This window comes from Schistocerca cancellata, chromosome 2 (assembly GCF_023864275.1).
Source record: "Schistocerca cancellata isolate TAMUIC-IGC-003103 chromosome 2, iqSchCanc2.1, whole genome shotgun sequence".
Lineage (NCBI taxonomy): Eukaryota > Metazoa > Arthropoda > Insecta > Orthoptera > Acrididae > Schistocerca > Schistocerca cancellata.
Window position 1 is genome coordinate 1,068,396,259 of NC_064627.1, and position 19,781 is coordinate 1,068,416,039.

General features: G+C 45.5%; 1 protein-coding gene across 1 annotated transcript in view; it reads right to left on the minus strand.

Moving 5' to 3' along the window:
• Positions 1-19,781, minus strand: part of LOC126161033 (dynein beta chain, ciliary-like) — a 784,705-nt gene that overhangs the window by 328,879 nt on the left and 436,045 nt on the right. Inside the window, exon 32 of the mRNA XM_049916954.1 lies at positions 8,429-8,653. Coding sequence (XP_049772911.1) covers positions 8,429-8,653 — 225 coding nt within the window. The remainder of the gene's footprint in view (positions 1-8,428; positions 8,654-19,781) is intronic.

The following is a 19,781-nucleotide window of genomic DNA, read 5'->3' on the forward strand; positions in this document are numbered from 1 at the left end:
TGATTACACGGTGAGACACGAACAATGCAGGAACACTCCAGACAACGACATTATGTATCTCAACACATGGAATTGGAATGCAGTATGGTAGAGATGCACATGCAAACTACGACAAGTACCAGACTGCCGGGGTAGCATTATGCAGCAGCCTACATACATGACTGTGGGAAATGTGATTGACCGTGGACTTCTTATGGCATGGAGAGTGGTGGACTCTGACGGCGAGACTTGTGCCACAGGCACACGCTGGAGCACAGAGACCCCTAGTGGGTATCCAGGTCCATGCCCTCTGGCGTGCATTCAACTTCCATGCCTTCCGCAATCAGATCCCTACCCCCTGAAACCTGTGCGTAGGGCAGGAAATGCCCTGGATGGTGCTGTGTTGGGCGGAGCGGGGGTATGAAGGGAGAGACCCTGTGTCATCAGCTGCCATTGGTGGGTTGGGAGGGCAGTCCGTAGAATCCAGAAAAAGTCACCGGAGGGCACAGCATTGTATGGCACCTCCAATCCTTGTGGACGAGGGAGGAGGGCCAGCATTTCTGCAGAGAGCCATTGGCTGTTGGCAATGGGGCCGACTCAAGGGCCTTTAAGTAATAGTTAATCCTCCCCAAAAAAACCTGGAGGTCAGATAAATCCTTGTGGCAGGGAAGGGAGTTGATGGCCATGACACTGCGATCCGATGGACGAATGCATCTTTACTGAGCCAGTGACCCAGGTATTTGACTTCTGGTTGAAAGAAACTATACTTCTCCACCCAAATGCATAAGCCTGCAACCTGCTGGGCATGAAATACGATACTGAGGCTTTGCAAATGCTCATGGCATGTACGGCCAGTGACCAAGATGTCATGGAGATAATTGACACAAGCCAGGATGGGCTATTTGTTCTGCTCCAGGTATCTCTGGAAAATGTGGCTGGCACTGAGGAAATACCAAATGGAAGGTGCTTGTATTTATACCATGGTAATTCCAAAAGTAAGGTCTCCTATTTTTTTATAAGTACATAGACCTGTTTATTTCTACAATGGTTTACATCAGTTTACAGCTTGAACATTTAGCTATTTTTCGACATAATCATCATTTCTGTCAACGCATTTTTGTTGACGCTGTGGCAGTTTTAGTATCCCCATCTCATACCAGCTCGCCGCCATGCTGTTCAGAAAGAATGAACCTCTTGTTCACCTCGTTGTCGGAGCTGAATCGCTTTACAACAAAATGTTCTTTTAACCAAGGGAACAGGTGATAGTCACTGGGCACCAAGTCAGGACTATAGGGTGGATGGGTGACTATGTTCCACTGAAACTATTGCAGGAGAGCAACGGTTTGCCGAGCGATGTGTGGGCGAGCGTTGTTATGGAGAAGGTGTATGCCATTGCTCAACATTCCTCTTCTCCGGTTCTGAATTGCCCGTTTGAGTTTTTTGAGAGTCTCACAGTACCTGTCAGGATCAATTGTGGTCCCAGCAATTCAGCTCCGATGATGAATTGAAAGAAGAGGTTCATAACTTTCTGAACAGCATGGTGGCAAACTGGTATGACATGGGCATACATAAATTGCCACAGCGTCTACAAAAATGCATTTACAGAAATGACGATTATGTCGAAAAACAGCTAAATGTTCAAGCTGTAAACTGATGTAAACCATTGTAGAAACAAACAAGTCTATGTACTTATAAAAAATAGGAGACCTTACTTTTGGGATTACCCTCGTATAATCTGAAAGGCGTGTTGATAACAACGATGTTCTGGGATCCTTCATCTAATGGTAATAGGTGGTAAGCCTCTGCCAGGTTGATCTTAGAGAAGTACTCGTCATGTGCAAGTTTGGTGAGAAGGTCTTCCTGCTGGGGCATGTGATAAGTTTCAAACAGGGACTGAGCATTGATTGTAACTCCAAAATCCCCAAATAGTAAAGGGAGCCATTGGGTTTCCTGATCACCACTAACAGGGTCGCCCAAGCACTCACTTTCATGGACTCGATGATGCCAGCAGCCTGCAGTCGATCGAGCTCTTGCTTGACTGCTGGATGTAAGACCACCAGAATGGGTCAAGCCCGGAAGAACCATGGCTGAGCATCTGACTGGAGAGCAATGTGTGCCTGTAAGTCCGAAGCATACTCTAAGTCAGACTGAAACAGAGAATCATAGGCCAAGCACAGATTGTTGAGGTCCTGGAAAGGGACAGCAGTGGAAATGACTTTAACTTCATCAGAAACAATGTGAAAACATCAAGTCAAAAAATGTTTCAAGCTGAGGGATAGTCTGCTACCAGTAGGGTCAGGAGCCGGGGAATGTGTTTATAGGTGGTCAGGACCGAGAACTGCCCGTGGAGAGTGATAGAACCATCACTGTATGCGACCAAGTGCCAAGAGGTGGGAGACAGCTCTGGGTAACCTAGGCATGTATAAGGCGCCAGACTGATCAAGGAGATGGTGGCCCCCATACCGAGCTGGAAATGGATGTCGACATTAAAAATGCAGAGCGTAAGGAACAACATCCGTATCAATGGGGCGGCCACTGGGATGACTGATTGCAGCATGTGCAATGTATCCTGATGCCCCATGGGTGAGGGGCAGGAGCGGGTTGAGCATTTGCAACAGACTGACTGGAGATGGCCGTCTTTCTGACGGAGCACACACATCTTCCAGTGATGGGGACAGTCGGCACGAGAGTGGGCAGGAAAGCACTGCGGGCAAGACAGAATTGACCTATGCATCCAAAGCCAGAGAGACATCGAACAAGGAGGAGTCCTGACGATGTTGCTCTCTGTGGGCTGCACCACACCACACCTGATGCCCCATGGGTGAGGGGCAGGAGCGGGTTGAGCATTTGCAACAGACTGACTGGAGATGGCCGTCTTTCTGACGGAGCACACACATCTTCCAGTGATGGGGACAGTCGGCACGAGAGTGGGCAGGAAAGCACTGTGGGCAAGACAGAATTGACCTATGCATCCAAAGCCAGAGAGACATCGAACAAGGAGGAGTCCTGACGATGTTGCTCTCTGTGGGCTGCACCACACCGACGACACAAGGGAGGCACCCATGGAGAGGACTCAACTGCTGCCACCTGTGGCCTCGCCATGAGATGCTCATTCGCCCCTTGTGCGATTTCAAAGGAGAGGGCTATTCGGACGATGTCTTCCAGTGAGGGGTTATCGAGTTTCAACACAGCCATGTGGATCTCTGGATTGGGTGCAAGACAACATCGTGAATCAAGAAGTCCGCATACAACACCTTGTAATGCTGATTGGTGCAAGCGAAGTCACATATGTGGCTGAGACCCTGAAAGTCTATGACACAAGAACGATATTACTGACCAGGCTGTTTGTGGTACTGGTGGCACTCAAGCCGATACGGGACAACATGGTATTGCTGGGAACAGTAGTTAGTTAACAGCGCACATATTTTGTAAAAGGGAAGAGCCACAGGGTCTGAGAATGGAACCAACTTGTGGAGCAGAAAGAAAGTGTCTGGTGATGCCCAGGACAAAAATAACGACCACTGTAGGGAGTCATCCATGACCTGAAAGCCTGTGAAATGCATTTTCAGACAACACAAATATGTTTCCTAGTCTTCTTAAGGTCGTTAAACAGCGGAAACGACAGGGGACGTGCGGAAGTGGTAGAAACCTGGACACCCAGGAGCTGGTGCAGTATGGCGGCCCGTGCCATGACTTTGTCCATCAGCAACTGTAAGGATTGCTATAAGATATTTAACTGGCACTGCTGCTGCTGGCAGATGAACAAGTAGGGGACGACAGACACTACAGCCGACCACAACACAACATGACGCAAACAAGCAAAAACTGAGGTGATAACATGGCAAGACAACAACAACAACAACAACGCAGGAACACTCCAAACAATGACAGTATGTATCTCAACACACAGAACTGGAACACAGTATGGCAAAGATGCATGCGTGAAATGGGCGAGTACCAAACTGCCGAGGGAGTGTCGCACAGCTGCCTAAGTGCATGACTACAGGAAATGCAATTGGCCACAGGCTTCACATGGTATGGAGAATGGCACATTCACACAGCGAGGCTCGCAGCACAGGTGTGCGCCAGAGCACATAGACCCCTAGTGGGTATCCAGGTCCATACACTCTGCTGTGCATTCAACTCCCGCGCCTTCCGACACCAGACTCGCAGAGCGAGTTAAGTTCGTCACAGGCTACAACAGTACATGGCAACCAGATTAGTGACTATGGTGGGAATGGTTTACCTCAACTGGAACTGTATTTTACTAGCAGTGAAAACTAAAGTTTATAATAGCAAGATTACCAATCAGTCTGCTAGAGGACTATTACTGATGAGCTTGTACCACATGGACTCTATTCAAGTTAAGTAAAGTTTCCAGTTCATGTAAATAAAGAAATGTATTGGTCCACATGTGCATTTGTGTTGAAAGAGGATACTGGCAACTCACAACAACATCCTCTCCCTTGCTTACTTGTGGTACAAGACTCCACACTTAGTGGCATTGTCAAAAAAATGCATTTACATAATGTATGTCACTGACTGCGTGATCTTATTAATTGACTGGTACAATGTTTTATGATTCTTCTCTTGGCATAGCAGACACAGTTTGCAAGAGGCCCTCTGGCAGTTAAGCTCCTCCAACCACTTGCATGTTCTGTGTACTATTGGCTACTTATTTCAGTCTACAGTAATTATTGGAGAAAATATGTGATTACTGTATAAAAAATGTATAAAACTTAATTACACTGTATATTTTGGTGAGATTTATTGCATGAAAAACACTGAAAGTTCTATAAATATTCTATTCCATTTTTAACTACATGTGTTGTTCCACAAGATTCCATCTAAGCGCCCTTACTAGTTCCTGCATGTATTAATGACCTATGATCAGTAAATTCAGCAGATGTTAAGTCTCTTTCGTTTTTAAATAATCTAAACATTCTAATAAATGGTAAAATCATTGTTAGTTCTAAGATGAACTGTTAAAGAATTCTTTATGAACGCTAATAAATGTTTTCTATCCAGTTCACTGTCATTATACTCATTAAGTCCAGTGCAGACACTGCAAAGCATTTCTATACAGTGTATACATACAATATAAAGATAGAAGAGGTTGATATTGTTAAATTCTTGTGATTAAAACTTGATAATAGATGCAGCTGGAAGGATCGTACCACATACCTGCTGAAATGCCTAAACAATGCTTTGTTTGTGATGCAAATGTTGTCAGATATAGGTGGTGCAAAAATAAAAAGCTGCCATACTTTTTTTTAGCCCATACATCATATCATATGGCATTAAAAAAAAAAAAACACAGAGAGAAATTAAGGACGAACATTTCACTCCAAGCCCTTGGGGAGGGGCTGGGGGGAAAAACCACCATTAAGGATTTATCTGAATGGGATGGAAATAATCGTTGTAAGTGATAATCACAAATTGAGCAAGGCAATAACATGTTGGTCCACCTGTGGCCCTTATGCAAACAGTTATTCGGCTTGACACTGATTGATAGAGTTGTTGAATGTCCTCCGGAGGTATACCATGTTGAATTCTGTCCAATTGGTGGGTTAGATCATCAAAATCCCAAGCTGGTTGCAGGGCCATACCCATAACGCTCCAAACATTCTTAGTTGGGAGAAGATTCAACGATCTTGCTTGCCAAGGTAGGGTTTGGCAAGCACAGAGACAAGCAGTAGAAACTCTTGCCATGTGCAAGCGGGCATTATCTTGCTGAAATGTAAGCCCAGAATGGCTTGCCATGAAGGACACTAAAACTGGCAGTAGAATATTGTCAATGTACCATTTAGCCGTAAGGGTACTGTTAATGACAACCAAAGAGGTCCTGCTATGAAATGAAATTGCACCACAGACCATCACACCTGGCTGTCGGGCCGTTTGGCGGGTGATGGTCAGATTTGCATCTCACCACTCTCTAGGGCATCCCCAGACATTCTTCACTGGTCATCAAGACTCAATTCAAAGTAGGGCTCATCGCTGAAGACAATTCTACGCCAGTCAATTAGATTCCAGGCTGAAGACATGTCTGGAAACACCCTGCACAGCAGTAGGATACCAACTATTTGTTCACTGCCACATGGTCTGACAACCAGGAGTGATGGTCTGGGGTGCCACTTCTTTTCACAGCAGGATCCCTTTGGTTGCCATTCACAGTACCCTTACAGTAAAGTAGTATGTTGACAATATCCTATGCCCCATTTTGTAACCCTTCATGGCAAACCTTCCTGGGCTTACAGTTCAGCAAGTAAATGCCTGCATGCAAAAAGCGAATGTTCCCACCACTTGTCTTCATGCATGCCAAACCCTACCTTTGACAGTAAGATCACGAGATCCCTCCCCAATTGAGAATATTAAGAACATTATTGGCATGGCTTCCCATCCAGCTCGGCATTTTGATGATCTACAGCATCAACTGGACAGAATTTGGCACAATACCCCCAGCAGGACCTCCAACGACTCTATCAATTAATGACAAGCCAAATAACTGCATGCATAAGGCCCAGAGGTGGACCAATGCATTACTGACTGCTCAATTTGTGAATAAATCAGACATTTTTTTCTGAATGTGCAATCATTTTTTTGTCTGTACATGTACATCAAATCTTGCGATTTCCATCCCCATCCCACTTGGATAATTTCTTCATAGCGTGTTATTTCTTTCCCCTCCTCCATCAGCCACTGCCCCATCTTAGAGGGTGTGTTTGGAGTAACTTACATAACTTTCTGATTATATAAATAACTTATGGCCCAAATTTAAATAAACCTGAATTCAAGAATGTCCTGCAGAAGCCCATACAGACTAATTCAGTACACTAACTACTAGAGTTCAGCATTTACAATTTGTAGAGAAACCAGATGGCAGTTATAAGAGTCGAGGGACATGAAAGGGAAGCAGTGGTTGGGAAGGAAGTAAGACAGGGTTGTAGCCTCTCCCCGATGTTATTCAATCTGTATATTGAGCAAGCAGTAAAAGAAACAAAAGAAAAATTCGGAGTAGGTATTAAAATTCATGGAGAAGAAATGAAAACTTTTGAGGTTTACCGATGACATTGTAATTCTGTCAGAGACAGCAAAGGACTTGGAAGAGCAGTTGAACGGAACGAATGATGTCTTGAAGGGAGGATATAAGATGAACATCAACAAGAGCAAAACAAGGATAATGGAATGTATTCGAATTAAGTCGGGTGATGTTGAGGGTATTAGATTAGGAAATGAGAACATGGACGGTAAATAGTTTGGACAAGAAGAGAATAGAAGCTTTTGAAATGTGGTGCTACAGAAGAACGCTGAAGATTAGATGGGTAGGTCACATAACTAATGAGGAAGTATTGAATAGGATTGGGGAGAAGAGAAGTTTGTGGCACAACTTGACCAGAAGAAGGGATTGGTTGGTAGGAAATGTTCTGAGGCATCAAGGGATCACCAATTTAGTATTGGAGGGCAGCGTGGAGGGTAAAAATCAGAGGGGGAGACCAAGAGATGAATACACTAAGCAGATTCAGAAGGATGTAGGTTGCAGTAGGTACTGGGAGATGAAGACGCTTGCACAGGATAGAGTAGCATGGAGAGCTGCATCAAACCAGTCTCAGGACTGAAGACCACAACAACAACAACAACCCCTTAACAAAATTTTGTCACAAACTACACATCTCTGCCAATTCAACATAACTTTCCAGCATTCATAACAAGTTTAGTTATGAATAAGGTGCAGTTTTAAACAGTGTAAATAATGTATTGACTGTCAACTCCTTTACCATGCTGAAACATTTCTTAAAAGAACCAGCTAATGCATTCTTTAATAATAATATCATAAAATATGAATGCATGTGATACCTGACATCTGCACTTCATCACTTAATGCTTCATAAACTGTTTTCCTTTCATTGTCATTGATTACAACAGTCTAGAAATAATTGTATGATTGTAGGTAGCTATAAATTTACATCTTTATGCAGCTATGCGTTTATATCTTTATGATAGGCAATATATTTTTTTCATCATAAAAATACTTAAAAATTGACTTATTGAATTTCAGATCCTTCACCACCATTTCTCACTAACATTTCACTTACAATCTGTGGAAAGAAGTTTTTTAACTGTGTGTTACATATTTTGTTTTTCTTATATGTTTGACCTCCTAAAGAAGTTCCTTACTATTATTTTATGGATCAAGCACTTGTCACTGCACTTTATAAAAGCAAATGGAATATACCCACAGTGTGACCTGTACGTGTTGCAAAATGAAAGATCAGGAAACTATAGGGGCGATTCCATTTGAAACTATACATCCTACCATAAATGGTAATGTAGAGAAAGGGAAGGGCATATTAAATTCATTATATCATGCCTAGTGAAGCAGACACAGGAGTGAGACAATATGTTTATTAAATGCTAGGAAAGGTAATGTCACAATATGCAACAAGCTTACTCTAAATTCTCTATCAATTTTATCAAATCTATTTGAATCTTCTGGTAACTGGTTACGGATATCTTCAGATCCAATAAATATAGATTCCAAATGCATCCAGGTGCGCTGAACTTCAAACCATATCGATATTACTTGATCTGCATTGGACAATTTCCTCTGCCAGTCTGAAACTTCTTCCAAAAAATATGCAATGTACTTTGAGCTCATGAGATTTTGTAACTGAACCTGAAACAAGAAACAGTACTTTATTTGTAATATTTGGAAGCACAGCAACTGAACAATAAGTAGCTTGGATGAATGCCAATAATAAGAAACTGAAGAAAATTGAACACACACACACACACACACACACACACACACATATATATATATATATATATCTAAAAAGAAAGATGATGAGACTTACCAAACAAAAGCGCTGGCAGGTCGATAGACACACAAACAAACACAAACATACACACAAAATTCTAGCTTTCGCAAATAACGGTTGCCTTGTCAGGAAAGAGGGAAGGAGAGGGAAAGACAAAAGGAATTGGGTTTTAAGGGAGAGGGTAAGGAGTCATTCCAATCCCGGGAGCGGAAAGACTTACCTTAGGAGGAAAAAAGGACACACACACATATCCATGCGCATATACACAGACACAAGCAGACATTTGTAAAGGCCTTTACAAACAGCTTTTGCATCCCTTAACTACCCTCCCGACCTGGTACAGAAGCAAATAACCAGAGCCACTTCCTCATCTCCTCAAACCCGGAACCTTCCACAGAAGAACCCCAAAAGTGCCCCACTTGTGACAGGATACTTTCCGGGACTGGATCAGATTCTGAATGTGACTCTCCAGCAGGGATACGACTTCCTCAAATCCTGCCCTGAAATGAGATCCATCCTTCATGAAATCCTCCCCACTCCACCAAGAGTGTCTTTCCGCCGTCCACCTAACCTTCGCAACCTCTTAGTTCATCCCTATGAAATCCCCAAACCACCTTCCCTACCCTCTGGCTCCTACCCCTGTAACCGCCCCCGGTGTAAAACCTGTCCCATGCACCCTCCCACCACCACCTATTCCAGTCCTGTAACCCGGAAGGTGTACAAGATCAAAGGCAGAGCCACGTGTGAAAGCACCCACGTGATTTACCAACTGACCTGCCTACACTGTGAAGCGTTCTATGTGGGAATGACCAGCAACAAACTGTCCATTCAGATGAATGGACACAGGCAGACAGTGTTTGTTGGCAATGAGGATCACCCTGTGGCTAAACATGCCTTGGTGCACAGCCAGCACATCTTGGCACAGTGTTACACCGTCCGGGTTATCTGGATACTTCCCACTAACACCAACCTGTCTGAACTCCGGAGATGGGAACTTGCCCTTCAGCATATCCTCTCTTCTCGCTATCCGCCAGGCCTCAATCTCCGCTAATTTCTAATTTCAATCTGCCGCCGCTCATACCTCACCTGTCTTTCAACATCATCTTTGCCTCTGTACTTCCGTCCCGACTGACATCTCTGCCCAAACTCTTTGCCTTTACAAATGTCTGCTTGTGTCTGTGTATATGCGGATGGATATGTGTGTGTGTGCTAGTGTATACCTGTCCTTTCTTCCCCCTAAGGTAAGTCTTTCCGCTCCCGGGATTGGAATGACTCCTTACCCTCTCCCTTAAAACCCATATCCTTTTGTCTTCCCTTCTCCTTCCCTCTTTCCTGACGAGGCAACCGTTGGTTGCGAAAGCTAGATTTTTGTGTGTATGTTTGTGTTTGTTTGTGTGTCTATCGACCTGCCAGCGCTTTTGTTTGGTAAGTCTCATCATCTTTCTTTTTAAATATATTTTTCCCACGTGGAATGTTTCCCTCTATTATATTCATATCATTAATTTGAACCCAACAATCACGTTTGTTATTGTTATTGTTATTGTCACTGTTACATTTCGTAGTCTTTTCTGTCATCTTATTTCCTCCTTCTGTTTTTGCCAGCAGTTTTACTTTCTATTCACCTTCTCCTTTTTTACCGTAATCCAGTATACAATTTTATCCCGCCGATATATACTCAATTATACGTAACAATACGTAACCCACTTCCAAACCATAACCAAAAAATTTTTTTTCCGCATTCAACACTACCGCTGCTATAAAATCCGCCGTTTCCAGTTCACAAACAGTTCCTTTCAGCTATTAAACAACCTTTTCGGCCAGTTTATTATCTTTTGCTTTATTTCCATTTCCGTTTTTCTCACATCATCGATCATTTTTAGCCGCTTCCCACAGGTTTTAACGTCATTATTTCTTCATCAGACAATTGTTAGCTTCATTTCCATAATCTGCCACCACCAACCACCCTTTTAATACATTCTCACGTAGTTTTTTCGAAATTTTCCCGCATTTCTCCACCCTTTAACGTGTTTTGGCGGCAACACAACCACCTAACCTTTATGCACATCATTATCTACCTACACAAGTTCACCATAGGATCAACATAGCCCAGCTCTAACCAACCCTTTTTCGCCTTTTTTCACACCAGATCTCCATTTGATTTCTAGTTTCACCTTTATCTCTCCCCATATATTTTTATATTTGTTTTCATTTTCATTTCAGCCTCGTGTTCCACTTTCCACCTTCTAATACCATGTCACCCTCACAACACCTCCACAACGACCCCATTAAGTTTTATTTACATTCCCTCCGCAAACATGCCTTCGCCCTAGCCAGATTACACTCCCATATTTTATTTTCTCAGGCTTGTCTGACATTTGGCATCACCCCCAAAGGCCTCACACTTGAAGTTCCCATCTCTGGCTGCAACCCTTCTTTCCATCAGTCCCTATACCAGTTCCAAACCGAACAATCCATTGCCCTCACCCACCTAATCCTTCACCTACACATCCACTCAACACACCCATCAACTCCTGTCCATAATAAAAGTCCTCAATCTTTCCTCACCCACATCCACACCGGTTGTTCAGAGCATCCTCCTACAGGCCAACCGCAAATTAGAACAGCATGCCACCCTCCACCTTAAAAAACTATCCAATCTCCTGGTTTCCCACCTCCGGAAAGGCAACTCACTCACCCTTCACAACCATTCCAGCAAACCTCAACCTCCTCTCATTGCACACAAACCCAGTCTCTCCCATCTACTCAATCTCCCACTTCCAGCTCCACTCCCTCCAAAACCTCAAAATTCCAATCAACACAATCTGGAACCACAACACCCCAATTCAGTAGTTAACCTCTCCTCCAAACCTCTCTCCCAATCCGAAACCTCTGTCCTATCCAAAGGCCTCACCTTCAGCCCCACTCCCAGATTTAACCAAACAGCCCTTGTCAAAGATTTACTGTCCTACACCCGTACTCTCTGCTGGAAATATCACTTTGCCACGAAGAAAAATGATCCTAATCCTACTCCTAATGATCCAACTCCCCAAGATACTATCCAAATTGAACCATGCCTGGAACAGTTCCGTCCTCCGTCACAGCGGGACCCACCTCCTCTTCCTCAAAATCACCCTCTCCTAACCTTCCAGGAATTTCTGACTTCCAGCCTTGCCTCTCAATCCTTCCTAAAAAACCTTAATCCTACTCCCAACATCACCACTGCTGAAGCCCAGGCTATCCGTGATCTGAAGGCTGACCAATCCATCGTCATTCTTCCGGCGGACAAGGGTTCCACGACTGTGGTACTTGATCGTCGGGAGTACGTGGCTGAGGGACTGCGTCAGCTTTCAGACAACACTACTTACAAAGTTTTCCATGGTAATCCCATTCCCGATGTCCAGGTGGAGCTTCAAGGAATCCTCAGAACCTTAGGCCCCCTACAAAACCTTTCACCTGACTCCATCAACCTCCTGACCCCACCAACACCTCGCACCCCTACCTTCTACCTTCTTCCCAAAATTCACAAACCCAATCATCCCGGCCGTCCCATTGTAGCTGGTTACCAAGCCCCCACAGAACGCATCTCTGCTACGTAGATCAACACCTTCAACCCATTACATGCAGTCTCCCATCCTTCATCAAAGACACCAACCACTTTCTCGAACGCCTGGAATCCCTACCCAGTCTGTTACCCCCGGAAACCATCCTTGTAACCATTGATGCCACTTCCTTATACACAAATATGCCGCATGTCCAGGGCCTCGCTGCGATGGAGCACTTCCTTTCACGCCGATCACCTGCCGCCCTACCTAAAACCTCTTTCCTCATTACCTTAGCCAGCTTCATCCTGACCCACAACTTCTTCACTTTTGAAGGCCAGACATACCAACAATTAAAGGGAACAGCCATGGGTACCAGGATGGCCCCCTCGTACGCCAACCTATTCATGGGTCGCTTAGAGGAAGCCTTCTTGGTTACCCAGGCCTGCCAACCCAAAGTTTGGTACAGATTTATTGATGACATTTTCATGATCTGGACTCACAGTGAAGAAGAACTCCAGAATTTCCTCTCCAACCTCAACTCCTTTGGTTCCATCAGATTCACCTGGTCCTACTCTAAATCCCATGCCACTTTCCTTGACGTTGACCTCCACCTGTCCAATGGCCAGCTTCACACGTCCGTCCACATCAAACCCACCAACAAGCAACAGTACCTCCATTATGACAGCTGCCACCCATTCCACATCAAACGGTCCCTTCCCTACAGCCTAGGTCTTCGTGGCAAATGATTCTGCTCCAGTCCGGAATCCTTGAATCATTACACCAACAACCTGAAAACAGCTTTTGCATCCCGTAACTACCCTCCCGACCTGGTACAGAAGCAAATAACCAGAGCCACTTCCTCATCTCCTCAAACCCGGAACCTTCCACAGAAGAACCCCAAAAGTGCCCCACTTGTGACAGGATACTTTCCGGGACTGGATCAGATTCTGAATGTGACTCTCCAGCAGGGATACGACTTCCTCAAATCCTGCCCTGAAATGAGATCCATCCTTCATGAAATCCTCCCCACTCCACCAAGAGTGTCTTTCCGCCGTCCACCTAACCTCTTAGTTCATCCCTATGAAATCCCCAAACCACCTTCCCTACCCTCTGGCTCCTACCCTTGTAACCGCCCCCGGTGTAAAACCTGTCCCATGCACCCTCCCACCACCACCTATTCCAGTCCTGTAACCCGGAAGGTGTACACGATCAAAGGCAGAGCCACGTGTGAAAGCACCCACGTGATTTACCAACTGACCTGCCTACACTGTGAAGCGTTCTATGTGGGAATGACCAGCAACAAACTGTCCATTCGCATGAATGGACACAGGCAGACAGTGTTTGTTGGCAATGAGGATCACCCTGTGGCTAAACATGCCTTGGTGCACGGCCAGCACATCTTGGCACAGTGTTACACCGTCCGGGTTATCTGGATACTTCCCACTAACACCAACCTGTCTGAACTCCGGAGATGGGAACTTGCCCTTCAGCATATCCTCTCTTCTCGCTATCCGCCAGGCCTCAATCTCCGCTAATTTCTAATTTCAATCTGCCACCGCTCATACCTCACCTGTCTTTCAACATCATCTTTGCCTCTGTACTTCCGTCCCGACTGACATCTCTGCCCAAACTCTTTGCCTTTACAAATGTCTGCTTGTGTCTGTGTATATGCGGATGGATATGTGTGTGTGTGCTAGTGTATACCTGTCCTTTCTTCCCCCTAAGGTAAGTCTTTCCGCTCCCGGGATTGGAATGACTCCTTACCCTCTCCCTTAAAACCCATATCCTTTTGTCTTCCCTTCTCCTTCCCTCTTTCCTGACGAGGCAACCGTTGGTTGCGAAAGCTAGATTTTTGTGTGTATGTTTGTGTTTGTTTGTGTGTCTATCGACCTGCCAGCGCTTTTGTTTGGTAAGTCTCATCATCTTTCTTTTTAAATATATTTTTCCCACGTGGAATGTTTCCCTCTATTATATTCATATCATTAATTTGAACCCAACAATCACGTTTGTTATTGTTATTGTTATTGTCACTGTTACATTTCGTAGTCTTTTCTGTCATCTTATTTCCTCCTTCTGTTTTTGCCAGCAGTTTTACTTTCTATTCACCTTCTCCTTTTTTACCGTAATCCAGTATACAATTTTATCCCGCCGATATATACTCAATTATACGTAACAATACGTAACCCACTTCCAAACCATAACCAAAAAATTTTTTTTCCGCATTCAACACTACCGCTGCTATAAAATCCGCCGTTTCCAGTTCACAAACAGTTCCTTTCAGCTATTAAACAACCTTTTCGGCCAGTTTATTATCTTTTGCTTTATTTCCATTTCCGTTTTTCTCACATCATCGATCATTTTTAGCCGCTTCCCACAGGTTTTAACGTCATTATTTCTTCATCAGACAATTGTTAGCTTCATTTCCATAATCTGCCACCACCAACCACCCTTTTAATACATTCTCACGTAGTTTTTTCGAAATTTTCCCGCATTTCTCCACCCTTTAACGTGTTTTGGCGGCAACACAACCACCTAACCTTTATGCACATCATTATCTACCTACACAAGTTCACCATAGGATCAACATAGCCCAGCTCTAACCAACCCTTTTTCGCCTTTTTTCACACCAGATCTCCATTTGATTTCTAGTTTCACCTTTATCTCTCCCCATATATTTTTATATTTATTTTCATTTTCATTTCAGCCTCGTGTTCCACTTTCCACCTTCTAATACCATGTCACCCTCACAACACCTCCACAACGACCCCATTAAGTTTTATTTACATTCCCTCCGCAAACATGCCTTCGCCCTAGCCAGATTACACTCCCATATTTTATTTTCTCAGGCTTGTCTGACATTTGGCATCACCCCCAAAGGCCTCACACTTGAAGTTCCCATCTCTGGCTGCAACCCTTCTTTCCATCAGTCCCTATACCAGTTCCAAACCGAACAATCCATTGCCCTCACCCACCTAATCCTTCACCTACACATCCACTCAACACACCCATCAACTCCTGTCCATAATAAAAGTCCTCAATCTTTCCTCTCCCACATCCACACCGGTTGTTCAGATCATCCTCCTACAGGTCAACCGCAAATTAGAACAGCATGCCACCCTCCACCTTAAAAAACTATCCAATCTCCTGGTTTCCCACCTCCGGAAAGGCAACTCACTCACCCTTCACAACCATTCCAGCAAACCTCAACCTCCTCTCATTGCACACAAACCCAGTCTCTCCCATCTACTCAATCTCCCACTTCCAGCTCCACTCCCTCCAAAACCTCAAAATTCCAATCAACACAATCTGGAACCACAACACCCCAATTCAGTAGTTAACCTCTCCTCCAAACCTCTCTCCCAATCCGAAACCTCTGTCCTATCCAAAGGCCTCACCTTCAGCCCCACTCCCAGATTTAACCAAACAGCCCTTGTCAAAGATTTACTGTCCTACACCCGTACTCTCTGCTGGAAATATCACTTTGCCACGAAGAAAAATGATCCTAATCCTACTCCTAATGATCCACCTCCCCAAGATACTATCCAAATTGAACCATGCCTGGAACAGTTCCGTCCTCCGTCACAGCGGGACCCACCTCCTCTTCCTCAAAATCACCCTCTCCTAACCTTCCAGGAATTTCTGACTTCCAGCCTTGCCTCTCAATCCTTCTTAAAAAACCTTAATCCTACTCCCAACATCACCACTGCTGAAGCCCAGGCTATCCGTGATCTGAAGGCTGACCAATCCATCGTCATTCTTCCGGCGGACAAGGGTTCCACGACTGTGGTACTTGATCGTCGGGAGTACGTGGCTGAGGGACTGCGTCAGCTTTCAGACAACACTACTTACAAAGTTTGCCATGGTAATCCCATTCCCGATGTCCAGGCGGAGCTTCAAGGAATCCTCAGAACCTTAGGCCCCCTACAAAACCTTTCACCTGACTCCATCAACCTCCTGACCCCACCAACACCCCGCACCCCTACCTTCTACCTTCTTCCCAAAATTCACAAACCCAATCATCCCGGCCGTCCCATTGTAGCTGGTCACCAAGCCCCCACAGAACGCATCTCTGCTACGTAGATCAACACCTTCAACCCATTACATGCAGTCTCCCATCCTTCATCAAAGACACCAACCACTTTCTCGAACGCCTGGAATCCCTACCCAGTCTGTTACCCCCGGAAACCATCCTTGTAACCATTGATGCCACTTCCTTATACACAAATATGCCGCATGTCCAGGGCCTCGCTGCGATGGAGCACTTCCTTTCACGCCGATCACCTGCCGCCCTACCTAAAACCTCTTTCCTCATTACCTTAGCCAGCTTCATCCTGACCCACAACTTCTTCACTTTTGAAGGCCAGACATACAATTAAAGGGAACAGCCATGGGTACCAGGATGGCCCCCTCGTACGCCAACCTATTCATGGGTCGCTTAGAGGAAGCCTTCTTGGTTACCCAGGCCTGCCAACCCAAAGTTTGGTACAGATTTATTGATGACATTTTCATGATCTGGACTCACAGTGAAGAAGAACTCCAGAATTTCCTCTCCAACCTCAACTCCTTTGGTTCCATCAGATTCACCTGGTCCTACTCTAAATCCCATGCCACTTTCCTTGACGTTGACCTCCACCTGTCCAATGGCCAGCTTCACACGTCCGTCCACATCAAACCCACCAACAAGCAACAGTACCTCCATTATGACATCTGCCACCCATTCCACATCAAACGGTCCCTTCCCTACAGCCTAGGTCTTCGTGGCAAACGAATCTGCTCCAGTCCGGAATCCTTGAATCATTACACCAACAACCTGAAAACAGCTTTTGCATCCCGTAACTACCCTCCCGACCTGGTACAGAAGCAAATAACCAGAGCCACTTCCTCATCTCCTCAAACCCGGAACCTTCCACAGAAGAACCCCAAAAGTGCCCCACTTGTGACAGGATACTTTCCGGGACTGGATCAGATTCTGAATGTGACTCTCCAGCAGGGATACGACTTCCTCAAATCCTGCCCTGAAATGAGATCGATCCTTCATGAAATCCTCCCCACTCCACCAAGAGTGTCTTTCCGCCGTCCACCTAACCTTCGCAACCTCTTAGTTCATCCCTATGAAATCCCCAAACCACCTTCCCTACCCTCTGGCTCCTACCCCTGTAACCGCCCCCGGTGTAAAACCTGTCCCATGCACCCTCCCACCACCACCTATTCCGGTCCTGTAACCCGGAAGGTGTACACGATCAAAGGCAGAGCCACGTGTGAAAGCACCCACGTGATTTACCAACTGACCTGCCTACACTGTGAAGCGTTCTATGTGGGAATGACCAGCAACAAACTGTCCATTCGCATGAATGGACACAGGCAGACAGTGTTTGTTGGCAATGAGGATCACCCTGTGGCTAAACATGCCTTGGTGCACGGCCAGCACATCTTGGCACAGTGTTACACCGTCCGGGTTATCTGGATACTTCCCACTAACACCAACCTGTCTGAACTCCGGAGATGGGAACTTGCCCTTCAGCATATCCTCTCTTCTCGCTATCCGCCAGGCCTCAATCTCCGCTAATTTCTAATTTCAATCTGCCGCCGCTCATACCTCACCTGTCTTTCAACATCATCTTTGCCTCTGTACTTCCGTCCCGACTGACATCTCTGCCCAAACTCTTTGCCTTTACAAATGTCTGCTTGTGTCTGTGTATATGCGGATGGATATGTGTGTGTGTGTGCTAGTGTATACCTGTCCTTTCTTCCCCCTAAGGTAAGTCTTTCCGCTCCCGGGATTGGAATGACTCCTTACCCTCTCCCTTAAAACCCATATCCTTTTGTCTTCCCTTCTCCTTCCCTCTTTCCTGACGAGGCAACCGTTGGTTGCGAAAGCTAGATTTTTGTGTGTATGTTTGTGTTTGTTTGTGTGTCTATTGACCTGCCAGCGCTTTTGTTTGGTAAGTCTCATCATCTTTCTTTTTAAATATATTTTTCCCACGTGGAAGGAAAAATATACATAAAAACAAAGATGATGTGACTTACCAAATGAAAGTGCTGGCAGGTCGACAGACACACAAACGAACACAAACATACACACAAAATTCAAGCTTTCGCAACAAACTGTTGCCTCATCAGGAAAGAGGGAAGGAGAGGGAAAGACGAAAGGATGTGGGTTTTAAGGGAGAGGGTAAGGAGTCATTCCAGTCCCGGGAGCGGAAAGACTTACCTTAGGGGGAAAAAAGGACGGGTATACACTCGTACACACACACATATCCATCCACACATATACAGACACAAGCAGACGTATTTAAAGACAAAGAGTTTGGGCAGAGATGTCAGTCGAGGCAGAAGTGCAGAGGCAAAGATGTTGATGAATGACAGGTGAGGTATGAGTGGCGGAAATTTGAAATTAGCGGAGACTGAGGCCTGGTGGATAACGGGAAGAGAGGATATATTGAAGAGCAAGTTCCCATCTCCGGAATTCGGATAGGTTGGTGTTAGTAGGAAGTATCCAGATAACCCGGACGGTGTAACACTGCGCCAAGATGTGCTGGTCGTGCACCAAGGCATGTTTAGCCACAGGGTGATCCTCATTACCAACAAACACTGTCTGCCTGTGTCCATTCATGCGAATGGACAGTTTGTTGCTGGTCATTCCCACATAGAATGCATCACAGTGTAGGCAGGTCAGTTGGTAGATCACGTGGGTGCTTTCACACGTGGCTCTGCCTTTGATTGTGTACACCTTCCGGGTTACAGGACTGGAGTAGGTGGTGGTGGGAGGGTGCATGGGACAGGTTTTACACCGGGGGCCAGAGGGTAGGGAAGGTGGTTTGGGGATTTCATAGGGATGTACTAAGAGGTTAGGTGGACGGCGGAAAGACACTCTTGGTGGAGTGGGGAGGATTTCATGAAGGATGGATCTCATTTCAGGGCAGGATTTGAGGAAGTCGTATCCCTGCTGGAGAGCCACATTCAGAATCTGATCCAGTCCCGGAAAGTATCCTGTCACAAGTGGGGCACTTTTGTGGTTCTTCTGTGAGAGGTTCTGGGTTTGAGAGGATGAGGAAGTGGCTCTGGTTATTTGCTTCTGTACCAGGTCGGGAGGGTAGTTGCGGGATGCGAAAGCTGTTGTCAGGTTGTTGGTGTAATGCTTCAGGGATTCCGGACTGGAGCAGATTCGTTTGCCACGAAGACCTAGGCTGTAGGGAAGGGACCGTTTGATGTGGAATGGGTGACAGCTGTCGTAATGGAGGTACTGTTGCTTGTTGGTGGGTTTGATGTGGACGGATGTGTGAAGCTGGCCATTGGACAGGTGAAGGTCATTCTTCCGGCGGACAAGGGTTCCACGACCGTGGTACTTGATCGTCGGGAGTATGTGGCTGAGGGACTGCGTCAGCTTTCAGACAACACCACATACAAAGTTTGCCAAGGTAATCCCATTCCTGATGTCCAG